Source organism: Calypte anna, chromosome 5, assembly GCF_003957555.1.
Source record: "Calypte anna isolate BGI_N300 chromosome 5, bCalAnn1_v1.p, whole genome shotgun sequence".
In the NCBI taxonomy this organism is placed as follows: Eukaryota; Metazoa; Chordata; class Aves; order Apodiformes; family Trochilidae; genus Calypte; species Calypte anna.
The window spans coordinates 10,820,115-10,843,769 of record NC_044250.1 but is presented as its reverse complement, the minus strand read 5'-3'; the positions used below and the strand labels follow the sequence as shown (position 1 = coordinate 10,843,769).

Below are 23,655 nucleotides of genomic sequence, written 5' to 3'. Positions count from 1 at the left end.
CTAATTCTTTTGCAAATCTCTAGCTACACTTACTCTACAATTTGGAAAAAAATCTCACAAAAAAATAAGATATAATACAAGACTTGGGAAAATATTGTGCCACTGCCAGTTGATGTGACTTTTGATGATTTCACACAGCTAGCTGAGAATTGGGCTGCTCCTTGTTGGGTTTGTGCTGTTGGTGGATGCTTCTGCCTGCTTATTCTCACTTGCTCGGAACCAGGCAGCTACAACATGGCATTTCCCAGCAGCTTGAAATGAACATCATGCACCCCTTGAAATCTGCAGCTCGTACCTTTGAGTGGAACTGGCTGACTTTTATTGCTGTGTTCTCCTGTGGTTATTCTGAATTTCATGGGACCAAAAATGCTGAGAAATAATTTACTTCAAACTATAAAAACCCACTATGTTTTACCAGTTTGAATGATAGCACTATAAATGCAGAACTATTGCAGCAGATCTGAAGAAGACAAATAGTAGTGACTGTGGGGAGAGATAATGTGGTTTTCTTGCCAGCTTCTGGCACCTTATATACATACAGTCCTTACCTTCAAGTAAGATTTTACTCACTTGAGATAAGAGTTTCTTCTTTTAATTTTTTTCTATGGGATTAAAATATAATTTGATTTTTCATTATCAATCACTTTGGTGTAAAGTGTGGGGGAGTAGATATTTCTTCCTGGGCTGATAAATTTCCATGACACTTTTTTGCTAGGCTGAGAGTACTAATAAATGAAAACTATTCCATTATGGGCAGATCTAACATTTATTTAGCAAAGCATTCACTTAACTGTAGATGTGCATTAGTCTAATATTTTACCTCTTGTCATCCAATGCCAGACCTGAGAGCAGTCAGTGAAATTTACCACATATGCAGAGTTTGTTATGGTCAATACAGAAGCCACCAAAAGCAAAGCCCAACTGTTTCAGCAAAGTTGCATTAGTATACTGATACCTAACACCCCTGATTTATGGTATTGAGAATATACTACTAGCTACTTTAATGTGAAAAAGTAATCTCATAAGTGAGTTAGCCAAATGGATCTACACCAAACCAAACCTTTATTATATGAGCAAAATTTTCCCTGGTTAAATTCAAGCACATGTCTCCTTAAACTAAGGCCAATACCATTCAAGCTTTGTGGCCAGCTGAGTTCTATTACAGACTTGACCACATGCAAGTTCTTGGGGGTTTCCCTACATAATTTAACTTGAATGGATTGAAACACACGTTAATTAAAGAAGAAACCTTTTTATTCTTATTTTTATCAAGCACACTATTGCACTGTAAATATTAAAACTACAGGTGCTTCATATAGGCAAATACTAATGGCTAAAGAAGAAATTAATTATTAGTATAAAAGCACTTGCATACGCTGGTACCTATATCCTGTCTTTGTGAATTTTTACCTTTGTAAGATATTGCAGTTATGATGTTAATGCATTCCTCTATATTTTCTCTGTTTTAAAACTGTTGTTTGTATGTACTACATGCATTATTTATAGTACCAATGGAATTCTTTTACAAGATTCAAATCTTTCAAAATGTAATGACAGTTGTTTTCTTTTTAAGTCAATGACCAGAATGTTTTCCAGTTTTTAGCTTGCCTTGTAGAAATAGGAATGCTGCCTATGAAGTACAAACAAAAAGTTTCTGGCAGTGCTTAAAGTTTTTTTTCATGTGATCCTATCAGTAATAGGCAGAAAATTATTCAGAAATTGAACATGGTAGCACAGATTCGTATGTGTACGTGCTCACAGTACTTAGCCTGGCAAAATTCATAGCCTTTAAGAGGCTTTGAACTCTCAGAGCAATGTATGGAATCCACTTTGTACCTGTGCAAGGAAGTAACTTGCCTGTAAGACTGGCCACAAAGCACAAGAAAGGCCTGTACCCCTTCTACCTTTTTGTTTCCACTTTCATTTGAACTCTGGACAGGTGTACACATTTGTGCACAGTGAAATTTAAGGCAGAATAAGAATGTGATGCAGTTTCATGGAAACACTTTAAAAGTGCAGATATGATGGAATTATAAATGCCTGTTTGTTACACTTCTCTGACACATTGTGTATGAAGAGATGTACTTTGCTAAACCACTGCTTGACAGTAAGGAGAATGGAAAACATGAGATATTGTAGTGTATTATTGTATTCTGAAATACATTTTTTAAGCTTTGAAGTGATCAGTGCAGTGTTTTACAATATGGAAAATATTCTCATATCCAGTATAATTCTGCTTTGGGCATATTTTAAGTGAGAGGTCTGTCTTACTGGGCTCTTCAATTACAGGAAGTCAGTGTTTCACAACTTTCCAAATGCTTTGTCTTACTTAACATATTAAGCTAAAAGGAATAAGCACAAAGAGGAATAAGATTACTTTGTAAATACCTATCCTGATCAAAGAAATTAATTGCTTGAATGAGTCTTCCTCCAAAAGTTGATACTTCTAAAATAGACTTCTGCCCCCCAAAAGATATGTCAGAGAAAATTTCTTCATAGTTGCAAGTGAAAAATATCAAAGATATAAAAGTGCTGATAGTAGATTTACATATCCTTCAATAATATTCCTTGTCTTTATGCAAGTAAATGTGCAGATACACTAACATTTGAATACAGTAGAAATAATTACAGAATACAGAAATAATTAGAGAATTATTAAACAAGCAGAGCAGGACTTATGTGGAAAAGATTCTTGATATTAAAAATGCATGATATATTTGCATATATATATTGTAAAATATATAAAATTAGTAGAAAATAAAAATATTTTTAAAAGCATATTGTATGCATTCATACTGTAGTAGGTCAAGGAATTTTAACTCAGCTATGTTCTTATCTTCTGTTACGGGGGAACAGAATACCTTCTTTTACTAAGCAAAACATGCACTCAAAATAAGATGCATGGAATGTATAAGTTAGCAGCAGCATTAAATGTGGGCCAAAGAACTGTCAGGGTTTCCAAATGATTCTTTCATAGAAGTACTTCTGATTTCTTAGTTTCTAATGCATTTAAAAGTAAGCTACATAACTTATTTTTATAGTGCCAGGAACTTTTCAACTAGAACCAATGCAAAAGCTTTACTGAGCTGGTAGAATTTTAAAATAATTCTTTGTAAATGCCCTAGGTTAATTTAGATCTCTGAAAACACATTAGGAAATTAAGCTGTAATGTGTGAGCTAATTCAAATTTTAATTTGGCAAAAAGAATGATCCAGCCACATAGTTAATGTAAATAGAAGCATAACGTGGAAAAATTAATGAGGTTTCCTTTAGTTAAATCTTAAAGGAAGGAGATAATTAGCTTCTTTTGTTATTATTGCTGGAGAACATGGTATTGTCTTCGAGGTGTAAAGTAACTGCTGCTTTCAAAATTATGTGTTCATTTGTCTTTTCCTAATAATTATTTACATTAAACTCTTGCAGGATGAAGCAGCCCAGCCACTGAATCTGTCAGCCCGACCCAAAACAGCTGAACCTGTGAAATCCCCAACATCTCCAACACAGAACCTCTTCCCTGCAAGTAAAAGCAGTCCAGTGACAGTGACAACCAAGAGTGGCATCCCCAGCCCGCTTGGTGGATCTCTGGGAAGAGGATCCTCTTTAGGTAAATAATCTCTCCTGGCATAAGGAGAAAACTGGCAAGTTTTTACTTAAAGTCTCAGCTTGAGCACACTTCGTGTTGAATTAAGTAGATATTTGAGCCTACATTTCTGTTATAAATGGTAAAAAAAATTTTTTTAAAGAACTCTCAAGTGCCAGGGTTTTACAAGAGTAACCAAAAAGATGCAGAAGTGATGTAAATCTAGAAAAATTGTAGCAAATAAATACAGTGTCAGAAATACGCATCTACAAATATATACATGTAAGTAAACAAAGATGCATGTATAAAATGTGTCAAAGAGGTTTGTATGAATATCAGTCCTGAAGACATCAACTGGGTATTCATGCAAACTTTTGCAGTTTGACCTCTGGATTAAAAAAACAAAAAACATCTTCTCATGCACATGGAGCCTGGCTAAAATATACACAATAACGGCTCATGTGATTAGTGTACTGAAGTGCAACAGTGTAACATACCTTTTCAAGCACTTTGTTGCACCACAGTCACAGAACATTCAGTATCATAATAGTTTACAGAAAACCAGAAGCCAGGAAAGAAGGTAACTCCATATTTGGTTTTCAGCTATTTAGCCCAAATATTCAGCTATTTACCTCTAGTTTTACCCAGAAGACCTAAAATAGGTTGAGTTCTCTGCATTCTGGGTGTTAAGTTCAGCTTACCAAGACCATATGCCTTTTTTGTTTGCTTGTTTGTTTGTTTTAACAAAGAGAAAAGCTTTAGTCCATCCAGTTAAGTTTATTATTGGCTCATTTTATTTTTTAAGGGTTTATTATTTATTTGCTATTTCATATGATTGCATATGTGAGATTTTTGACCTGTGCTCAAGATTCTTTAGTTAAGAAATAAAGAAATTAAACTAAATGGATCTGAAAGCTTTGTTTGAAGGCTACCTTAACAAGTCAAGAAACAGAATGAAGATCTGCAAAATGTAGATGATCAGACTTAAAGTTCAAATAGTAAATTTTAACAGTGATGAAAAAGTACAGAGTACTTATTCACAATCTGTAGCTCAAGTGTACTTGTAAAATATATAGAAACACTTGTGAATAATGAACAGATATGTTAAATACATAGGTTAAATACATAAAAAATTATGATTTGTTCCATTCTCGAAACTTTTGGGAACATCATGATCCCTGAAAGGTACTTTCTGCAACTATCTAGATATTCTACCCATCAATTTATTTCTTTCTATCACTGTATAAACATTAAAAAGTAGCTATCGGTTTGAAGTCATAGATATTCCAGAAAACTGTCCAGAGAAGATACACCTAAGGTGTCAATGTTTTTCACACAAAGTCATAAAAACTTTTCCCATCAATCCTTAAGTATGAAGGAAGCAAGGGAAATGTCAAAAATCAGCAGGCAATATGGGAGCTTTTGCTCCATTTTACGGTAAATTTGGAAGACTTTCATTCTAAGTTTTAGTAATGCAAATACTGAATATGGTCATAGCATTGCAAATTTTACCCTGTAAGAGCAATAATTGTTGTCTAATAGGTTACTTTTATTTTGTAGAGATAAGAGATACTTTTATTTTATTTTATTTTGTAGAGTGGTGCTTCATTCAGACAGAAAACACCTCAGTTCTCTTAATCTTCACCTTTTTTATGGGAAAGAATTCAGGGTGATTTGAGGTTTAACTTGCTATATTTCTTTTACTCAGCTGACTTTTGTTTTTGTTTGGTTTTTTTGTTGTTGTTGTTGTTGGGTTTTGGGTTTTTTTTCAAGAATGGATTCTTAGTAAGTATACAAGTTAGCAAATTCTGAGTTTTCAAAAAAGACCTTTGCTTGTCATTTCCTATCTAGAATGTATGCACAAAAATCTATCTACGAGTGGTATAGAGGATACTCCCATGCAGGAAGAGGTAGATGAGCTTCATCACAGCAACACAACCAAATAATTGCTGACTTTTGGTGTCAAACCAGAAACTGCATCTGGAGTGCACATCTTGTATCTCTACTGTGCATTTTAAAATGTGGCAGGAATGTTTTATGTGACTCTGATGCATGTTTAAAAAATTCTCTTTCTGTCCTGAGTCATAGAAAGAAAGCCATTTTTTCTCTACTGATTTTGGGCTTTATACTCATGTTAAGGGAATAATAAGCTCTGTGCCCCAAAAGTACCTGTGGACATTCTTTCTGAACTCAAAATCTAAATGTGTGAATTGATGGTTCTCTCAATGAAGAAATTCTAAAAATTGACATAGAATTTCATGGTCAAGTAAACAAGATTTCTTTCTTGTTCTTCATTAATTTTATTAATTATAATTAATACTTGAAAGACTTCCCACTTAAACATATATTTAACTTTGAACATTGCATCCATGAGTATGCTCAGATATCTCCATATTAGGCAGTGCCAGGAATGGGTGGTTCTGTTTATAACAGCAAAAGTCCACTGGCTTATCAATTAATTCTACAGATTAATTCAGCCTTCAGACAGACAATTGCCACTCTTCCTCACTTTGCAGATGTTACCTGGGTGCAGCTGTAACAGTTTGAGAGCTGAGTGCTTACCTAGAATTCTCATTTGGATAATCACCTAAATAAAGTGTGTTCTTCATTTCTAGATATCCTTTCCAGTCTTAATTCACCTGCCCTATTTGGGGACCAGGACACAGTAATGAAAGCCATTCAGGAGGCTCGAAAAATGAGAGAGCAGATCCAAAGGGAGCAGCAGCAGCAACAGCAGCCACATGGTGTTGATGGAAAATTGCCCTCCATGAATAACATGGGTGTAAACAACTGCAGGAATGAAAAGGTAATGTGTCCCATTGCCACACAGTCTGTCATGCATTCTTTTTCATGCAAAAAGCTTCTTATTTTTATATAAAATTTATTTTTAGAGCTTTTATCCATACCTGATTTGATGTAAGATACATCTTGACACCTCACAGTGCTGTGCTACAAACTTCCATACATTTATATGACAGCATTCCAAAAGAGTCCTGTGCATTAAGCTGTAAGCACGCTTATAAAAATGTGGACAATTAATTGGTTTGAGTTACCACTGTTAGTGGTCACTAGATTTTAAATTGTTCTTTTGGGAATGGTTGGATTGATAAATATGCCAAAAAGGCCAGTTATGTACTAATGTGGTTGAGTATTCCAAATCTGTTGATTGTATTTGAGTGTGCTTGAATCTGTAACTCAGATGCAGCAAAGTATTTAGGCTCACAAGCATGCTTTTGGCTCTTAGTTTCAGTGGGAAATTAGAGATTAAAATTCTTTGTTCAGTCTTGGCTGTAGTTTCCAAACACTGAAATGAAATGCAGCACTACAATAAAACCTTAAATGAGAGAAAGTGGTGAGAGAATGTGACCAGCATGGGACTGAGCAGGACATCATTCCATTTACAAAATAGCAAGCTGGGATTGTATCTGGAAGGTGAGGAACAGTTTCTGTCACACACACTTTAAGGACAGCTCAGAGAACACAGAAGTCTCTTGGTAAATTCTTTGTCTGTGTGTTGTCATGCAGTGTGGCCTTTCCATGGCCTACAAGATGCCAGTAATCACTATGGCATTGGGAAATAGAGATAGTTATGGTGTAATTTAATAATGAATGAAAACTGGCACATTGATTAGTCTATAAAGCAACTTGTGTTTCAGACTATTTGCTGAAAAAAAATAATTAAGAAATAGGTAGCTTTCAATGCCTGCAATTAGGTAATAAAAATTTTACAATATATATGTATATCAGAGGGTAGGTTCTCTTTATCTTGGGGAAGGGAGGGAGGAAAGATTATATTATACTCCAAAGACTAACAGGAGGTTTTAGTCCAGGCTGAGTATAAAACTCAGCAGAATCTTAAACCATTAATTTGGTGATACTATGGTTTTTTTCCTCAACTCACAAGAGAATACTCAGTGTCTCAACTCACAAGGAAATACCAAGTAAGTAAGTGGGTTGTAGCATATCACAGAAGAGCAAAGAAATGTTGTAAACAGAACCATCAAAGACAGGTTGATACTTTTTAATATACTTTTTATATTTGGCTTGATAGGTTCTTTATAGTGCTCAAAATAAATGAAAGAGTTGGTGTCTATTAAAAGGATTCATTAAACTGTTGCCACAAAGGATTACCAGTGGTTTCATTAGTTAGATTCAGAGGTTAATGAATACTTATTTTTGCTAATATTAGTTTAAATGTCTGCATTAAAAAACTCATTTAATACAGATCAATGCTATGAAAAAATATGGAAATTAATAACTGATCAAGCAGGCCTCATTCAGACAGAACTTTTAATTGTAAAGTTGGTGTCTGTCTAACCTACTAAGTTAAGGATACTACAGTTCAAGCTACAAAAAAAAAAATAAAAAAAAATTCATACCTATGATCAGTATGAAGAGTTTATAAAATTATGCTTATTTTAAAACAATTTATGGATTCCAATAGCTTGAGGTTTAACAATATCCAATACACTATAGGGACGATTAAAATATTTCCTAACATCTGATTTGACTTGGAAAAATTGGTATAAAAATTGCATCCACTTACTTGTGAGGTCTGCTTCCTGAGTATTTCCAATACCATATTTGTGTCTTATATTTGATATACCAAGTTTCTATTTCATCTATCACCTTTTAAAGCAGAGTCAGTAAATCAGCAAATAATAAAATTTTTTTTTGTGCTGTTTAATAGCAATATAGATTGATGAACAGCTTCCAGATTAAGGTGATACATCAGACAGTCAAAGGAAAAAAAATTACTTGCAAATATAGCAGAGTCAATTGGAACTCTTTAACAAATATAAACAACATCATTCTCAAATGCCATCTTGCGTGGAGAGACTTTTCATGGTAGCACTTGCAGCTTTTAAAACCTAGGAATAAAACATCAGCAGCGAAATCTGTTGTTAAATCTCTCAGTGCCTTTATATAATCCTTCTGGGTTTATTTATTGTAGCATGTACAATGTAGTGAACCATTAAGGCAGGAAAAAGGTGTCATATGTACTCTGGTTTTACTTTTGGTATGCTAGTCTGTTATCCTTGCTCTGTAGATGCAAGAAAAGGCAGGATTTACAGAAGAATGGGATATAAATCAGTCATTTAAAATTATATTTCCCCACTCTCTATCCTAAAGAAAACAAAAGAATTAAATAAGTCATGAATACTAAAGGAATGTATTTTTTTTTTTAGCAAGTATCAAAGAAAATAAACCCAGAAGCATAATTTCCCCAGACAGAATTCTAGAATACTCTTCTTTCCCCATTTATTCTCTACCTTTCAATTTTAACATTACGATATATTTCTTTTACTCTAAAAATGATGGGCAGGATGATCAAAATATGGAGGGGGGGGATGTAGGAACAGGATGGGGAATGATAGATCACTTCAATTAAAAAAACACAATTTTGAAATAATTGCATGCCAAGAAGATTGTGTATAGTTTCTGTCATAATCCCAGAGGAGCTTTGATAACATAGTTGCAATTTTGGATTGGTTTCTTTTGAAGAATCAGGACCCTATGTTTTCAGGGCCAAATTTTCAGAAATTGGCTTCAGGTAATTAGACTTGTATAAATGAGTAGCTAGAATCCGGCACCAGAAAAAGATGACAAATTAATTGCCTGCAGCTGGTTTAAAAAAGCTATTGGGTTCTGGTCAGTTATTGGTCTTCAAGTTCAGATAGATGGTAATAGTTTGTTGTGCAAATGATTGCGCTTACAAAATTATATACATAGCTTCAAAGCCTGGGCTCAGGCCTTTACGAAAATGTTTCATTTAAATCTCAGAGAGCTTTGTATTTGGTTAGAGACACAGACTTGAAAATTGCCTCTGTTCATATTCTGCTTTTCAAAAAAAAATCTCCTACAAAGCTTTAAACATGCTCACAGAGATTCACTCATCAGAAAAACCAAAATGAAACCATGCAGCACTGACACAGTCCTACTTTTCCCTTTTCTGAAGCATTAAGGTTAGGCTATGCTTTTGAGATGATTCTATAGACATCTGTGATTATGGAGTTATTTCAGTTTGTGTACTGTTGTGGGTTACAGGAGGGGAGGTAGGCATCACGTAGCTGCTCCAGTGTGATGGGGAAGAGAATCAGAATGATAAAAGTGAGAAAACTTGAGTTGAGGCATTTTAGTAAGTAAAGCAAAAACTGTTCATGCAAGAAAAGCAAAATAAGGAAACATTCACTGAATCCCATTGACAGGCAGATGTTTAGCCATTTCCAGGAAAGCAGGGCTTCAGCACATTTAACAGTTACTTGGGAAGACAAATGCCAAAACTCCACTTTTCCTGTTCCTCCCTCTTCCCCCAGCTCTTTGTGCTGACCCCAGTGTCATGTGGTGTGGAATAAGTATTTGGTCAGTCAGGGTTGTCTGGCCTGGCTGTTCTCCCTCCCAGCATATTGTGCACCCCCAGCCTGGCAGGCTGACGTATGAAACAGAAAAGGCCTGGATGCGGTAGAAGCGATGTTCAGCAATAGGTAAACCACCTCTGTGTTATCAGCACTGTTTTAGTCACAAATCCAAAACTCAGCATCACGTGAACTAAAATTAACTCTGTCTGAGCCAAAACCTACACTTCAGTGCAAAAGAATCAAGAAGTCATTACAGCAGAGTGGATTTTTTTTTTCTACTCCACCTGGAGCTGGTCTCCTGTAGTATGACTGAGGAAAGGGAAGAAGTAACAGTGTTACTGTTTTCACAGTATAAACAGAAACACTGGAGAAGGGGTGAGAATTATTAAAATCCAGGAAATAAGCCACAGAGCTCTTTCCATGTGATATAACAATAGTAAAATTAGATAAAAATTGTCTTTGTTCAGAGGGTGGGACTTTTTTCCAGTCCAGACATGTTTACTCTCAGCAAAAACAAGAGCAGTTAAACAAAATTTGCATTTCTAGGACTACTTGTATTTACTTTTAATATTTCAAACCAGTGTGATTGCCTAGAAGATTTGCTTTGACTTAAGGCTTTAAATTAACCTGAAAATTCTATATCATTTATAAGATAACTGATACTATTTTTAAGAGGCCCAGATCATATCTTTTTATGCATAAAGCATGAAAATACTGACAAAATGTCTTCAGAAAATTTTTGTAGAAAATACATAGACAGATATATTATTTTCATTGGAGATAAATATATGAAGTCAAGACAAAATATATACCAAATTAATAATCCCAGCAGATCTGCTAGACTCAAGGATATACCCCCACCTCCCCATTTACTCATCTAGGAAGCATATTCATTGACATTTGAGAGGAAGCAGAATTTAATATAACATTTGATGTTTATATTCCATTCCCACTCTTTTGTAGATTTTCAGGCAACTGTGTGTTTGCAGCAGGAAACAGAATAGGGCCCCAAAATAAATTACAGGAGTCATTGTCTACTTCTTGGGAATTATGGTATTTTAGCACCTCTTATAATGAGCCTTTTATTCCTTTCTTATTTCTAAATCAAAGTTTTACAAGTTGAATCCACATCATCCTAATATAGACCACAGTCTGGATGCAATATATTTATATTCTTCAAAATGTGTATCAAGACCCTTGGAGATGTTACAGTCTATTGATCAAATCCATATTTAGCCACTTGGATTTGACTTGATATGCCATAATGACTTCTTTGGAGGTGTTATGGTCTGCTGTGTTTAGGGACTGTTAAATATGTGGATTATTGACACAACAGAGTGTAACAGCTCCTCAGGAGTTGTTCCGCTTCATCATTTATATGAAGCTACTGCACATGCGTACAAACTTTGCCTAATAAAAACACTTCAGAAAGTCTTTGTAGGAAAAGTTGCTAGTTATGCATAATCACCTTTTGACTGCTTAGAGCCCTGCAACGATTCCATAATTGCACTGCTTTTTTTCTGAATGTAAGACATAGTGGATTCTGTTCACAGCAGTTTTTTACCAGCTTTTTTCTCTCCCCGTACGTCAGTATCGTAGACAGAACAAGTGCAGAACCTAGAATCACACTGAGATTCTGCAAGTGCAGAGTGTTTCTCATGCAGTCACCAAGAGAAGCACTTTGTTATTAGCATCCTTGTTATTAGTAACTTTTCAACTCAGTTTAAAAACAAAAGCAGCACATAGTTATGAAAGTATTTTTCCAGTGCATCCTGCATTCATTTATCTTTTCTCCATGAAAATAGTCATGACCACCCTTAAGTTCCCTGAGGAACATGAAAAAATTGGTCATAAGGGTCTGGTGAACTTTTAAAAATCTTTATAAGTGGTTTAGATTTGCAGGCACTGATCTATTCTCATTTGCTTTTGTCTTTTAAGAAAAATGTTTTATACTTTATTTTTTTTGCTTTAGTTTCTCATAGAATATTTGTAACTAGTGCATAACGGGTCAATGTTTGTGTTTTAGTTTGCTGCGAGACATAGCAGAAGCTGCAAGCATTTTCAATTAGATTCTTATTTCTGTTGCTTAAATCTTAGTTCTCCTTATAATTAAAGAACAAATCCCTCATAATTATTCCAGAAAAACTAATAGAAATACCATCATCAAATTACTAGTTTTGCAAAGTTAGTATTTTTATTATGGTATTGCCTCAACAAACATTATACCAAGCTTTGTTATACCTGCAGCCTAAGGATGTCCCACCCAATGTAGCTTACACTTAGGTATAATTTACTCTGAGTTCAAATATATATATTTGGTTCCTATAATAGAAAATCTGGAACTGTGTAGATAGAAAAAAAGAGTCTGATTTACTTAAGGAACTGTTGGTGTGGTCTCACTTTCTTGTAAGAATATAGGCAATTTATTCAACTCAGTGGGAGTGTATTCCATCTGTCTAATGAAGAATCAGATCTCCACGAAGAGACACTGCAAGTGGGAAACTGTTTTTCCTGAATATATCATTCTGCTCAGTCGACAAACCTTTTCTTGGGGAATTTTGAGATGTAGAGGACATGTTTCGTAGACACTTCTTAACAGTTCCATCATTTTATAACAGGTAAATGACTTGTCTAAATTAAATGCCTCAGAATAGGGAAAATTTTTAAATACAAATCCCATCAGTCCTCATAATTCCTGCAAAACAAATGTCCATTATAAGTTTCTGTGAATTTGGGCAATTTAGTTATCTAACTGTATGTATTTGTAAGCAATGATTTCTTTTATTTTGGCTGATCAAAATTAACTTTCTAAAGCCATATTTGGGCACCAGTAATTTATTAAAAAACAACAACAACAACAACAAAACCAACAAAAAACAAAGAAAAAAACTGCAATAATTTTACAATTTTATTTTTATGCATAGGGTTTATCCTAGCTAAATGACAGATGTTCCTTCATTTAATATCAGCTGTAATATTTTCTCATTAATTTTGAAAGAAAAATAGTGACTTGAGTTAAAATTTTCTAAAGAAGATGCAGAAGATGCAATGCAGGAGCTTAAGTCCCTAGCTCTGAGAGCTAAGGCAGAGAAGCAGACTTGTTACTGCATATAAAGTGTCAGTCTATTGCCAGTGAAATTCAGCAGTATTGTATCATTCTCCACCACTTTTTACAATAATTTGGGCAATTCGGAATTTCAGCTGGTGTAATACTGCCCCCTTTTATTAGAACTGGAAAATATTCTGGAGTTCAAACTTTTAGTTTTGAAGCTGAGAAATATTTTTTATTTATGCCATTGCTTTCAACAAATGACAGTACATGAAATCAATATAAATTTATACCCATGAATGCGGGAAAAAAATAATGATTCCAAGACACACTTCTGCAGAGTTTATTGTATGCATTATGACAGAACTTCCTAGGCAGAATATCACTCCAGGGAATTCCCTGCTGTTATTTCAAGAAGCTAAAGGTGTTGGTGGTTTTTGCTTTTGTACTATTTCATTGTCATATCTGCTTGCACTGGTTTTATAAATCAATGTATTTATAGGATAATAGTAGGGCACTTTTTCTTTTTCTTTCTGTGTGTTATGAGGACTGGTCAGGAATTAGATGCATCTTTGAATAGCTGAATGATTTTAATCTCTGACATCAAGAAGTGTTGCAGTGACTTTACAATTAGAACTTTAAAATGTTATTTGAAATTAAATTAAAAGTGGAGCGTTTTAGAAAAAAAAAAGAAATTAATCCCTTGGTCTCCAAATGTATCTTTTAAAGATAAATGTTTCCATTGTAAGCAAACAAGGAAAAAAAGTACTCTGACTTTCGATATAATCCTGAGGTCTGTACTATATCCCTACCTTTTCTAACTGTCACAGGAAATAAAATCAGGCTTAGAAAGTGTACCCATACTTAAGGAAATATCTTATCTGATCTCTATGCATTTAGTGAGGAATATGATGAAATTTGTAACTGCACATGCAGCGGGGTCAAATGCAGTTGTAACAGTGCTCAGGTTATAACTCAGGTTATAAGAGTTATGGGAAGAAAATGCCATTCTAACATTAACCTCAGAAGAAGACCATAGCTCCATTATCAAGACCAGGGTTATAGTAGCAACCAGGTGCAGACAGTGGGTATGACATCTTGTCATGTCTGTCCCTCAGACTCAGGAGATGGAAATATTAAAGCTGCTCATGAAATGTTAACTTTTTGTCTGCATATAACATATGATTCAGACTTTAACTGATCACATGCTACTACTCAAATTCCATTAACACATAGATAGTCATATTTTTTCCTGCCAATATACCTACTTTTTTTTTTTTTTTAGATATACTTTATGTGCTATATGCAGAATGACATACAAATAATGTATTTGAAATTTACACATTAAAAATACATGTCCACTGAAACTGTGGAACTGACAGTGAAAAGAAAAAAAGAAACAGTGCAAAATCTGGCATATGTAGGCCATCTAAATTTACAGATAAGTTAGCTTTGGTGCTAGCTTATTATGGATCCAGTTTTGCACTTACAGAAGAATTGGCTGTGCTGACCTTTGTTTTTAAATATTTTGCTCAATTGCATTACTTTCCCAAAGTATAAATCATGGAAACTTTATGGAACCATAAATTAAAAAAAAAAAGTTTGGCCATTCCAATAATGATGTATTTATGTAAGAAATTAAAATAAAATGCACTTAAGTGTAAATAACCAATAAGAACATTATTATATGAATAACTATATACATATATACACACACACACAGTATAGTAATGAAAATTCCCAAATTAAGTTGAAGTTTTTCATAGTTCTGATTCTGTCACAGGAACACTTGGCAATAAAATATCTTTTTAAGGAAAGAAACTAGCTAATTGTTACTTTTGCATTTGAATATTGGCTCCTAGAGTTTTTGTCACTATGTATCCTTAATAGTATGCTTGTATGGGCACTAAAACCAACTTTTAAAATTATTATTTCTTGAAGGAGTTCCCTATCTGCAGGGTTTAGACTTCATTAATGATGATGACAATGATTAATAATAATAAAAAGGCATTTTGGCCCCTTTCTTTTATTGCAGTACCAGCTCAGTAAAAAATTCCTAATACACTGTTTTTTTCATTTGCATGGAGTATTTTCTTGAAAAGCATAAAAGCTTTGCCCTATTTTGATGTTCTCCCTTAAATCTTGGAGCAACACAAAATCCCAAAGGAACAGAATTAGAGTAAAATGGGTCCCCAGGGTGAATGCTGAAAAATTTTCAGAAACCAACAAGGATAATATTTCCCAAAGGATGATGTTCTGCCATAAAGGATAGTGTCTTTGTGCTGAGAGTAACAGCATAATAATTGTATCTTCTTATGTACATTTCCCAAACTACTCAGGAGAGTTTGCAGATATGTACCAAGTTTTTCGTGTGCTTCTCCATGCAACAGTAAAGATGTGTTGAAAATTATTGTTTGAACATAAATTTGCTAGGACAGGAATATATTCAATTTAAGTTGTGGGTTGGAATGGCAGCTGCTCAATCCTATCATATAACTTCTTCAATTGTCCCGAGAACTACAGAATACATTTGCATACTATTTCACACTTAGATACAAGCAGACTTCCACAAAAGTTACTGCTGTTTCTTCCAAGCTCTGTGTAGTCCTCTAAGTAAATTCACAACTCCAAATGCATTGCCAATATAACTCTCAACTGTGGTAGATTAAGTAGAACGAGAATAAATTTGGATTACTTTTTCTGATATTTCCTTACTTTGACTCCTGTTTCTCAAGCATCATTAGGCTGCATCAATAGGATAAATTGAAATACAGTCTCTGTTGTTGCAGGATATTTATTTAGCTGCCTGTTTGTGGGATTATATGCTGCTTTGTACTGTCTTGACTGTTTTGCTTCAGGCAAAAGAAAAAGTATGCTAGCAGGTGAAATTGGCTTCTTTTGTCTCATGAAAAGACTTGAGAAGTAATGCAAAATGGTATTTGCAAATGTTTGTTTGAAATATGATTAATGTAGTAAGACCATGTTTAGTCCTCCCTTTGTTTTCTTTTCACAAATATTCATGCAAACAGACTTTTATTTCTATGGGTGTATTTGTATAAGAACATGGACATTTGTGCACAGTTAAGCTTTTGCTGTTTATGCCCAAATTGCTGCCCCTGTTCACAAAAAATGTAGGCTTTGGTGCAGCACCTACCATGCTGACCAAATGAGGAAGGCAGTATCAGGGAGCTCTTCCAAGCACTGATACAGTGTCAGTGCTAATTATAGATCTTTACAGCAACTCTGTGAACTTTGCAGCAATTTAATCTAGGAGTCCTGCAGGCCTTGCTGCACTATGCCTTGCCACTGCCATCTTTGTCCTACCAATGGCAAGTTAGAGGCAGGTTCATCAGGTTTTTTGTGATGTTGAAGCTAATGGGAGCAGAATTTAACAGATGAAAGTGAAAGCTTTCCACTACCTGGAAGGTGTTTGGGCTGAGAGCATTCACTGTTGATTTTTTTCAGGTAATTTAAGGCAATGTTGCAATACTGCAATGCAGACACTGAAAACAATGTGATTTGTCTTTGGTAACCAACTACAGCATAAATCACAGGCAGCAAACTGTTAAGCATTTATGTGAATAGTTCACGCATAACTCAAAAGTTAGATTGTTAGAACACTGACGTGTTACTTGTCCTTGTATCGAAATTGCTGATCCTCCAGGGGTAGTTGGAAAACATAAGAAAGGCTGTGTTTGCTGCACACAGCTTGTCCATCTGTAGTCACATAATACTGGCTCCATAAACAGGTCTATCTCAATTGAAAATGTGTAACAGGGTAATAAATGATATTCAACATCAGATTACCAGTACTAAAATTGTGCTCAGGTCATAGTAATCTGTTATAACACTACTTAAAACTTAAAGTATGCCTAACCCACAAGCTGAAATTGCCCAGCTTACATCCTAAAAATCTACAGACAACATTCATTTCCCTGTATTTCACTTTTATGCCTCTGGCTGCTAACATGTTGCAAATGCTTCTATAAGTAAGGCTGCAAAAACATATCAAATATCTGTTCTCTTCCACTTGCTGACATTCATTAACTGAGGGAGAACACTGAGACAAGGTTTTGGAAAGATCTCTTCACCTTCATCCCTTCCAAAGCAATTTATTAAACAGCCAGTAAGAGTAGACACCTGTGATTTTATGTCAGGCCCATGTTGATCAGTGGCTGGGTGCATGCTTTCACTGTTATCTTGCCAAAGGCTTCTTGACATAGCAAGCAGTGGATGCATTCTTATCTCACTGCCATTTTCTTTCCTTCCTTGAGTTCAATTGCTAGGTGATAATTTCATTATATGGTTCCTATTTAGATGAACTTTAGACATACATACAGATTCTTGCTCAGTGCATCCTTTGGAAGATGTGCATTAGAACTGTACCCAAAAAGAGTTACTATAGATCACATACTGTAAAACTTGGTCTTACAAGGGTTCAGCAGATTTCCAAAACAATCAGTTGCCAGCTCCTTAGCAGAATTCTGTTCCTTGCCTGGTGCCATTCAAGGTATTTGAATTCTTATGAATAAGATTAGCCAGTGTGGCTGCACTCTTTCTCCCAAGGGACTCCCCTTTATCAGGTGATTACTTGCACAACCTTTGCAAAACACCTGTGTTTTCTTCAGGCACACTACAGATCACACTACATCATGACAAATGTTTCATTAATGGAGTGTAGACCAACTCTTTGTTTCCTTTCAGAAAGATCCCAAAACTTACAAATGGAAAAAAAAAATATATTTTCCCGCAAAGTTTTCTTCCAACTCTCTTTCAACCAAGGCTTATTTTTTCTCTTTCTTTGCAAGGAGTGGGCTACTTCAGTATTCACAGTCATGTACACTGACACTATATGGACCAGAACACCTATCAGTCTTCTCCACTAAATAGCATGCTATGCTATGTAGAACTTCCATTTCACTCAGTGCAAAAAGGCAAACACAATTTATCATTCATTGTATCATCACTGTCATGTACAGCTCTCTTCTAAAAGGGACAAAATATGTCTTTGATATATGTCTTATAATTCTTTGAAAAGAAAAAGTCCCCCCTCCTCTTTTATTAAATTGGAACATTTCACTGAGTTTTCATCATGACCCTGTCAATAGCTGAATAAGATTTAAAGGGTTGTGGGCTGTTTGTGATAGGAAACAGGAGGTTGGAGGGTGAGGGATGGGAAAAAGCTGTACTGCTGCCTACAGTGTCTGTGCAACTGAATTTTGAATGTGATGCAGAGTAGGAAATCAGAGTAAGGAAGAATACAGTTAAGAAAATGAATATCCTGTAGTTTGAAAGGTGAGTATACAACCAAATAGCTCCAAAGCATACAGCTCTTTCCATCCTTTTGGCATCATCCCTTTCTGTTCTCCTAATAGATAATAATTTGAAATCCCTCTTATATCTCTATTTCTAAATCCTAAGAAGCAGCAAACCTGAGCTTTGCTGTTTGCATTCTTCTGATATCAAAGACTCCTGTCCCACTGGGACCCTTAGCCATAGGAGAGGTTTGAGGGGAATGGAAGAGATGTTTTTCCTCCTTAGCTACTTCACCAGATTGGAGGGTGGAGAGGAGAAAGAGATCAAACAGTCGATTTTAATGTTCAAAATTAAATCTGAGATGTGGCTGATGCCTGAGCCTGAGATACTGCTGCTTATCACTGCTTCTCTTAGATGATGTGGCAGCGTGCTTTGAGCTACATGGAGGTTGGTACCTGATGATGGAGAGTACCCATCCTCTCCAGGGACCTTCTGCCTTGAAGAAGTCCATGCCCTAGTGATACTGTGAGCCATATAAAAAGCAATAGCTGGGTTTTTTTGGTGTGTTTTTGGGTTTTGGTTTTTTTTTTTTGTTTTTGTTTTTTGTTTTTTTGTTAATGCTTAAAATCTGTGTTATAGATGTGCAGGAAGTATTTATTTTTCAAATTAGCTGAGCAGGAGAATTAGCTAAAAGAGATATATTCTGAGATCAGCACAATGAAGCAGATTAAAAAAACCTTTCCTTCTGAATTAATGAATTTAAGACTGCTTTTCATAAATTAGGTTTTAAGAAGTCATCTGTGAAGCCTTGTATAAAGAATTTTAAAGGTAGCTTAACAGGATGCAGAAAAGGTTTAAAATTATCTACTGGGGCTGTTGCAGGAGATACTAAATATTGATTTATCTTGGAGTAAGAATCATACTAAAGAGTGAGGCTTGTAGTCAGATCAATTTATCTGGAGTACAAACTGTATGTCCATATATAGTACAATATCAACATGAATCTTAAGCAAGTAGATGTGAAAATCTGAGTGTTTAATCTAAATCAATTGGCTCTCCAAATCTTCAATTAAAAAAAAAAAAAAAAAAGTCTTATGACTTCAAACTGAAATGTTCCTAAATTTTTCTGGTGGCTTATGTTAAAAAATGCCTCATTTAGTCAGTTATAATATATCATAACCCTCTCCTGTGCATCTTGCTGCTTAAGGAACCAGAATGCAGAGTCCAAACCTTTTCCAAATCTTAACATTTTATTACTTGAAACTCTCTTGAAAACCAATGTAAATCATTCAAGTAATCTGGCAAATAACTCTGTAAGCAATTTTCTGCTATTTGCCACTGCTACTGTGCTGCCAAGCTTCTGGTCATAATATAAAACTGGCTCAGATTGTACTTAACCAACTAAAACTGATTATGTTCCCTTTACAGGCATAAATAGATACCAGTATGCCAGCTAGTGGTACTGGCTACAACATTTTTCAGTATGTATAGGTGTACATATGTCTCCAGTAGGAAATCCTTTATCCAAATGTGACACTGAAGCAGTATGTCTCAGATAATTTAAGTGTTAAATTTGCTTTTGTTTGTACTGTTTTCTTTAAACATATTCATTAGACAAGAGCAGGGCCTTTAATGTTCCATGACTGAAAAATCCATCAAACAGATTTACGGCAGAGGCAGTGTGGCATAGCAGCCAGTGGACTTGTCTAATGTTCAGAAGTCTTGGGTTCAGTTCTCAGCTTAATCATTGACTTTCTGGGTAACTAGAAGATAACACTTTCCCCTCTCTGTGCCTGATGATGCTTCCACCAACCTCCTTTTAAAAAGTGTTTGGGTACTACTGGGAGACAGTGGCAGACATTATAATTGTGTACATATAGAAAAGTGAAAAGCTCCAAAATGCTTATTGCTTCCTCAGGATATTATTCTCTTTACTGTAAGGCAGAACTAGAAAATATGACCACAGTTTTAAAATATACAAGTACACAAAGGAGTAAGGAAGGTATGAGACAGGAAATTCCCTCTTACTCAGAGATTTTATTTGTCCACAGAGCAGCAAAAATCTTCCACCGGAATGAAGTACTGGAATGTTCCTTAAGTGGATTGCATGAACTTTTCCATATAAGTCAACTAGAGCAGATGAAAGGGGACAGGGGAAAAGAGGGAAAAAGTTTATTCTAAACGCAGAGAGATGTAGTAGGAAAGAGTCTGTTATACTAAAAACAAGGTAAAAAATAGGTCTTAGCTGGGACATAAATGACTAATATGCTCTGTGGGTGAAACCACTGCTTTTGAAACTCCCATTCAAGACTGGTTGTTAAGGTATAAAAGTGGTTTTGAAACTGTCATTGTTGCATTGAGCAGGAGGGTGATGGGTATCTTCTATTGGAAATTTGAAACAAGTTTTTCATGGTAAAAACAAAAGAAGGCTTGCAAAATCATTCTATTTTAAATGAAAAGTTAGAGAATGAATTTTTGCCAGAAGCATTAGCACTTTTGTTTTTGTATATTGCAGCAGTAAAATGACAATTTTTTCAGCCTATAGGTATTCACTTTGCATTTCAGATAGTTTCAGGTGTAAGGGTTTCTAGATTCTGCATGAAAAAATTGCATAGCCTTCAGTTACTTTTTTGAAGTACTGTCTGTATTGCATCATTGTTATTCATATTTCCTGCATGGAAGAGTTACTACTTCTGAGAGGTGTTAAGTCTCTCCCAGTTTCCAGGAAGTACATATTTGCCTGCATTTGCATGTTGAACGTAGGAAATGGAACCTTTATCCTACTTTATTAGTTTCATGCTTATGTTTGTTTTGATGAATTTATGGTGATCGTATATCCAGTTTGGGCTGCTTCTTGCTTGAGTACAAATTTTAAGAACATGAATTATGAGCATCTTAGTTCTGATTGTATTGGAAAGATAAGTACAGCAGTTTCACCACTAGGGAGTTGCTCATTTGCCTTTTGCTAGGATGTTGTTAATGCAAGATCTTGTCCATTTGCATAAATCCTGTGTTACAGGACTGTGTTCATGGGTTTCTATTATTTTATTCCTGAACCAGAATAATTCTTCTTCATACTAGGCAGCCTTCAACATTCTAACTACATTATCAAAGGGGAAAAAAGAGTAATCAATAAGAAGGGTAAAGCATCTTTTTCAGCCTGGAAAGAAGTTGTTTTATTTATATTTCCATATTCAGTGTAAACATACAAGAATTACACACTTTGACCTTGAATCATTGAACTGTATTAGTCCATTCTTAATTCAATGACATAAGTATTCCCCTGGAGTTAAGTAGTGACTATCCATGTCCTTGAGACTTCTGTTGGACTGCAGTGAATGTCCTCAGCTCCTTACTTCCTTTTTTAATTTTTGTTTTGTTGTTTGTTTATTTGTTGAGTTTTTTGTTTAGTTGGTTGGCTGGTTGGGGTATTTTGTTTAGTTTGGTGGGTTTTTTTTGTTTGTTGCTTGTTTTTTTTCCCTCGCCTCTTGAATGAAGATTAAAGACAGGAGCCAGTTGAGGGGTACATCTATATTATCACAGGCATTATGTACATCATAGTCTATATTGTAATCATGCAAACAGTTAACCTGCCTTTTTGACATGAACAGTAAGCAGCACATTTTCTGGAGGCTGAAGTAATCAGAGAAAAACATGGCAGTGATGGGGGTACAAGAGGCAAAACACTGCATAATGATGTTATTATCATTGCTCCATTGTCAGCCATCCCTATTCTTTAGTGATATGTTTTTTTTCTCTCTGAACATAACAAAAAAGAAGTGAATAGAAACAGTGTAATATATAAGCAGCAATGATAAAATGCAGCAATGATAAAATGCAACCTTGAAAAAATACACCGAAAATGTACACTTAAAAAACCCACAAAAAATCCACTTGATAAATACAGTAAAAGCTTACTTAATAAATATATGCATAGTGTGCCATAATATACATCCAACACAAAGCAGGGCGTGAGCTTGCAAACAGTAGCATTCGGTGGGCTTTTGTTACCTGCCTTGATTGCATTTCTGATTTTAAATATGAATATGAACATTTAAGCCCAAGTGTCTTCTGAATCACCAAGGTAAACTACTTCAGGTGTCTTCCAGGAAATGGAAGGGAACAGCCATGTCTAGTGGTCTGCATTGCTTCTAGAGATAAATAGCAGGGGCAGGGAGCCCCAGTAACTCATTCAGTGTATCTGGGTTAGATACCCATATTTTCAAAGTCCTGGAGGACTACCCAGAAGTAGCTTCTGGAGTCTGTACTTACAATACCCAATACTATTTATGTTCAAAGATTTCTGTAATAAATGCACAAAATTCAGATTTTCCATGAAGTTTAGTTCTTTAATTGTAAAAATACTTGCAAATAGAGTATTTGAAATATTTGTTTTTAATTTTTTATAATTGCTACCCATATGCTGAGTAAAAATAGTGCATTTATTGCTATTTGATAATCGATTATTACATAATGGAATCAATATTTATAACAGCTTTTCCAGAACTGTTTAATCACATTGCAAAATCTGATACGTGTCTATCATAACGCACAGCTGAAATGATGGAACGAAAGCATCTATGAGAGCATCATCTGTCTTTATCTTGGTTTTTATAGGTTTTAAACTGAACATATATCTGTGTGTGTTTGCATGCACTTTTATATTTCCACATCCTTCATAAAAAACCATCACATTACTTCTCAAGGTCTTTGACCAGTAGCATGTGTGTATATCTCTGTATGTGTGCTCTGAAGCTGGTTTTTTTTTTAAGACTTTTCCTTTCCCAATTTGGTGTGGAGGGCAGCTGAATTTGCTTTGTGCTGTTGAGGTTTGCAGAACACCACAATGAATTTAAAATTGGTGACTTCTTTTCTGCCTCTTTTTTTTTTTCCATCCCCCCAAAAATTTTGTGCTGAATAGAATAGTTTTGCTGGTTACTATACTGTTGTGGCTTAAAGCTGTGTTTTTAGCCTGGAATATATTACTAGATGATTAAGAGAAAAGGAAATTCACAGTTTTCAGGCCAGTAACCAGATCTCTGATCTTCTAAATTCTGTTCTGATACTAATGCATTACAATACTTTTAGTGAAATTCAATCATAAACAGAAAAATTTGGGAGAGCATGCAGACATACATACAGAATCATGATATTGTCTAAATTTGGTGAAAGTACACTTTTATGGCATTTGAATGTCTCAGTTTTTAAATAACTGTTGAAAGTGAACTCATAACTGACAAGGTCCAGCCAGCTGCTAAATTAAACTGAAATATAGCAAAATGTATATTATAATTTTAATATTCCATAGTATTTATTTAGTCTACTAAGGGGAAAAAAACCTTTAGTTTTGCCATGTCCTTATGCATTTATTCTTGTAACTCAAACATTAGAAATGTGAATGACCATTCTGA

The 23,655-nt window shown here is 34.9% G+C and overlaps 1 protein-coding gene across 10 annotated transcripts in view; it reads left to right on the top strand.

The window, feature by feature from the left end:
- SOX6 (SRY-box transcription factor 6) overlaps nt 1-23,655 on the top strand; it is a 334,845-nt gene that overhangs the window by 271,723 nt on the left and 39,467 nt on the right. For all 10 annotated transcript variants that reach the window (XM_030450938.1, XM_030450944.1, XM_030450942.1 and 7 more), the window contains 2 exons: nt 3,424-3,604; nt 6,196-6,386. In XM_030450938.1, coding sequence (XP_030306798.1) covers nt 3,424-3,604; nt 6,196-6,386 — 372 coding nt within the window. The remainder of the gene's footprint in view (nt 1-3,423; nt 3,605-6,195; nt 6,387-23,655) is intronic.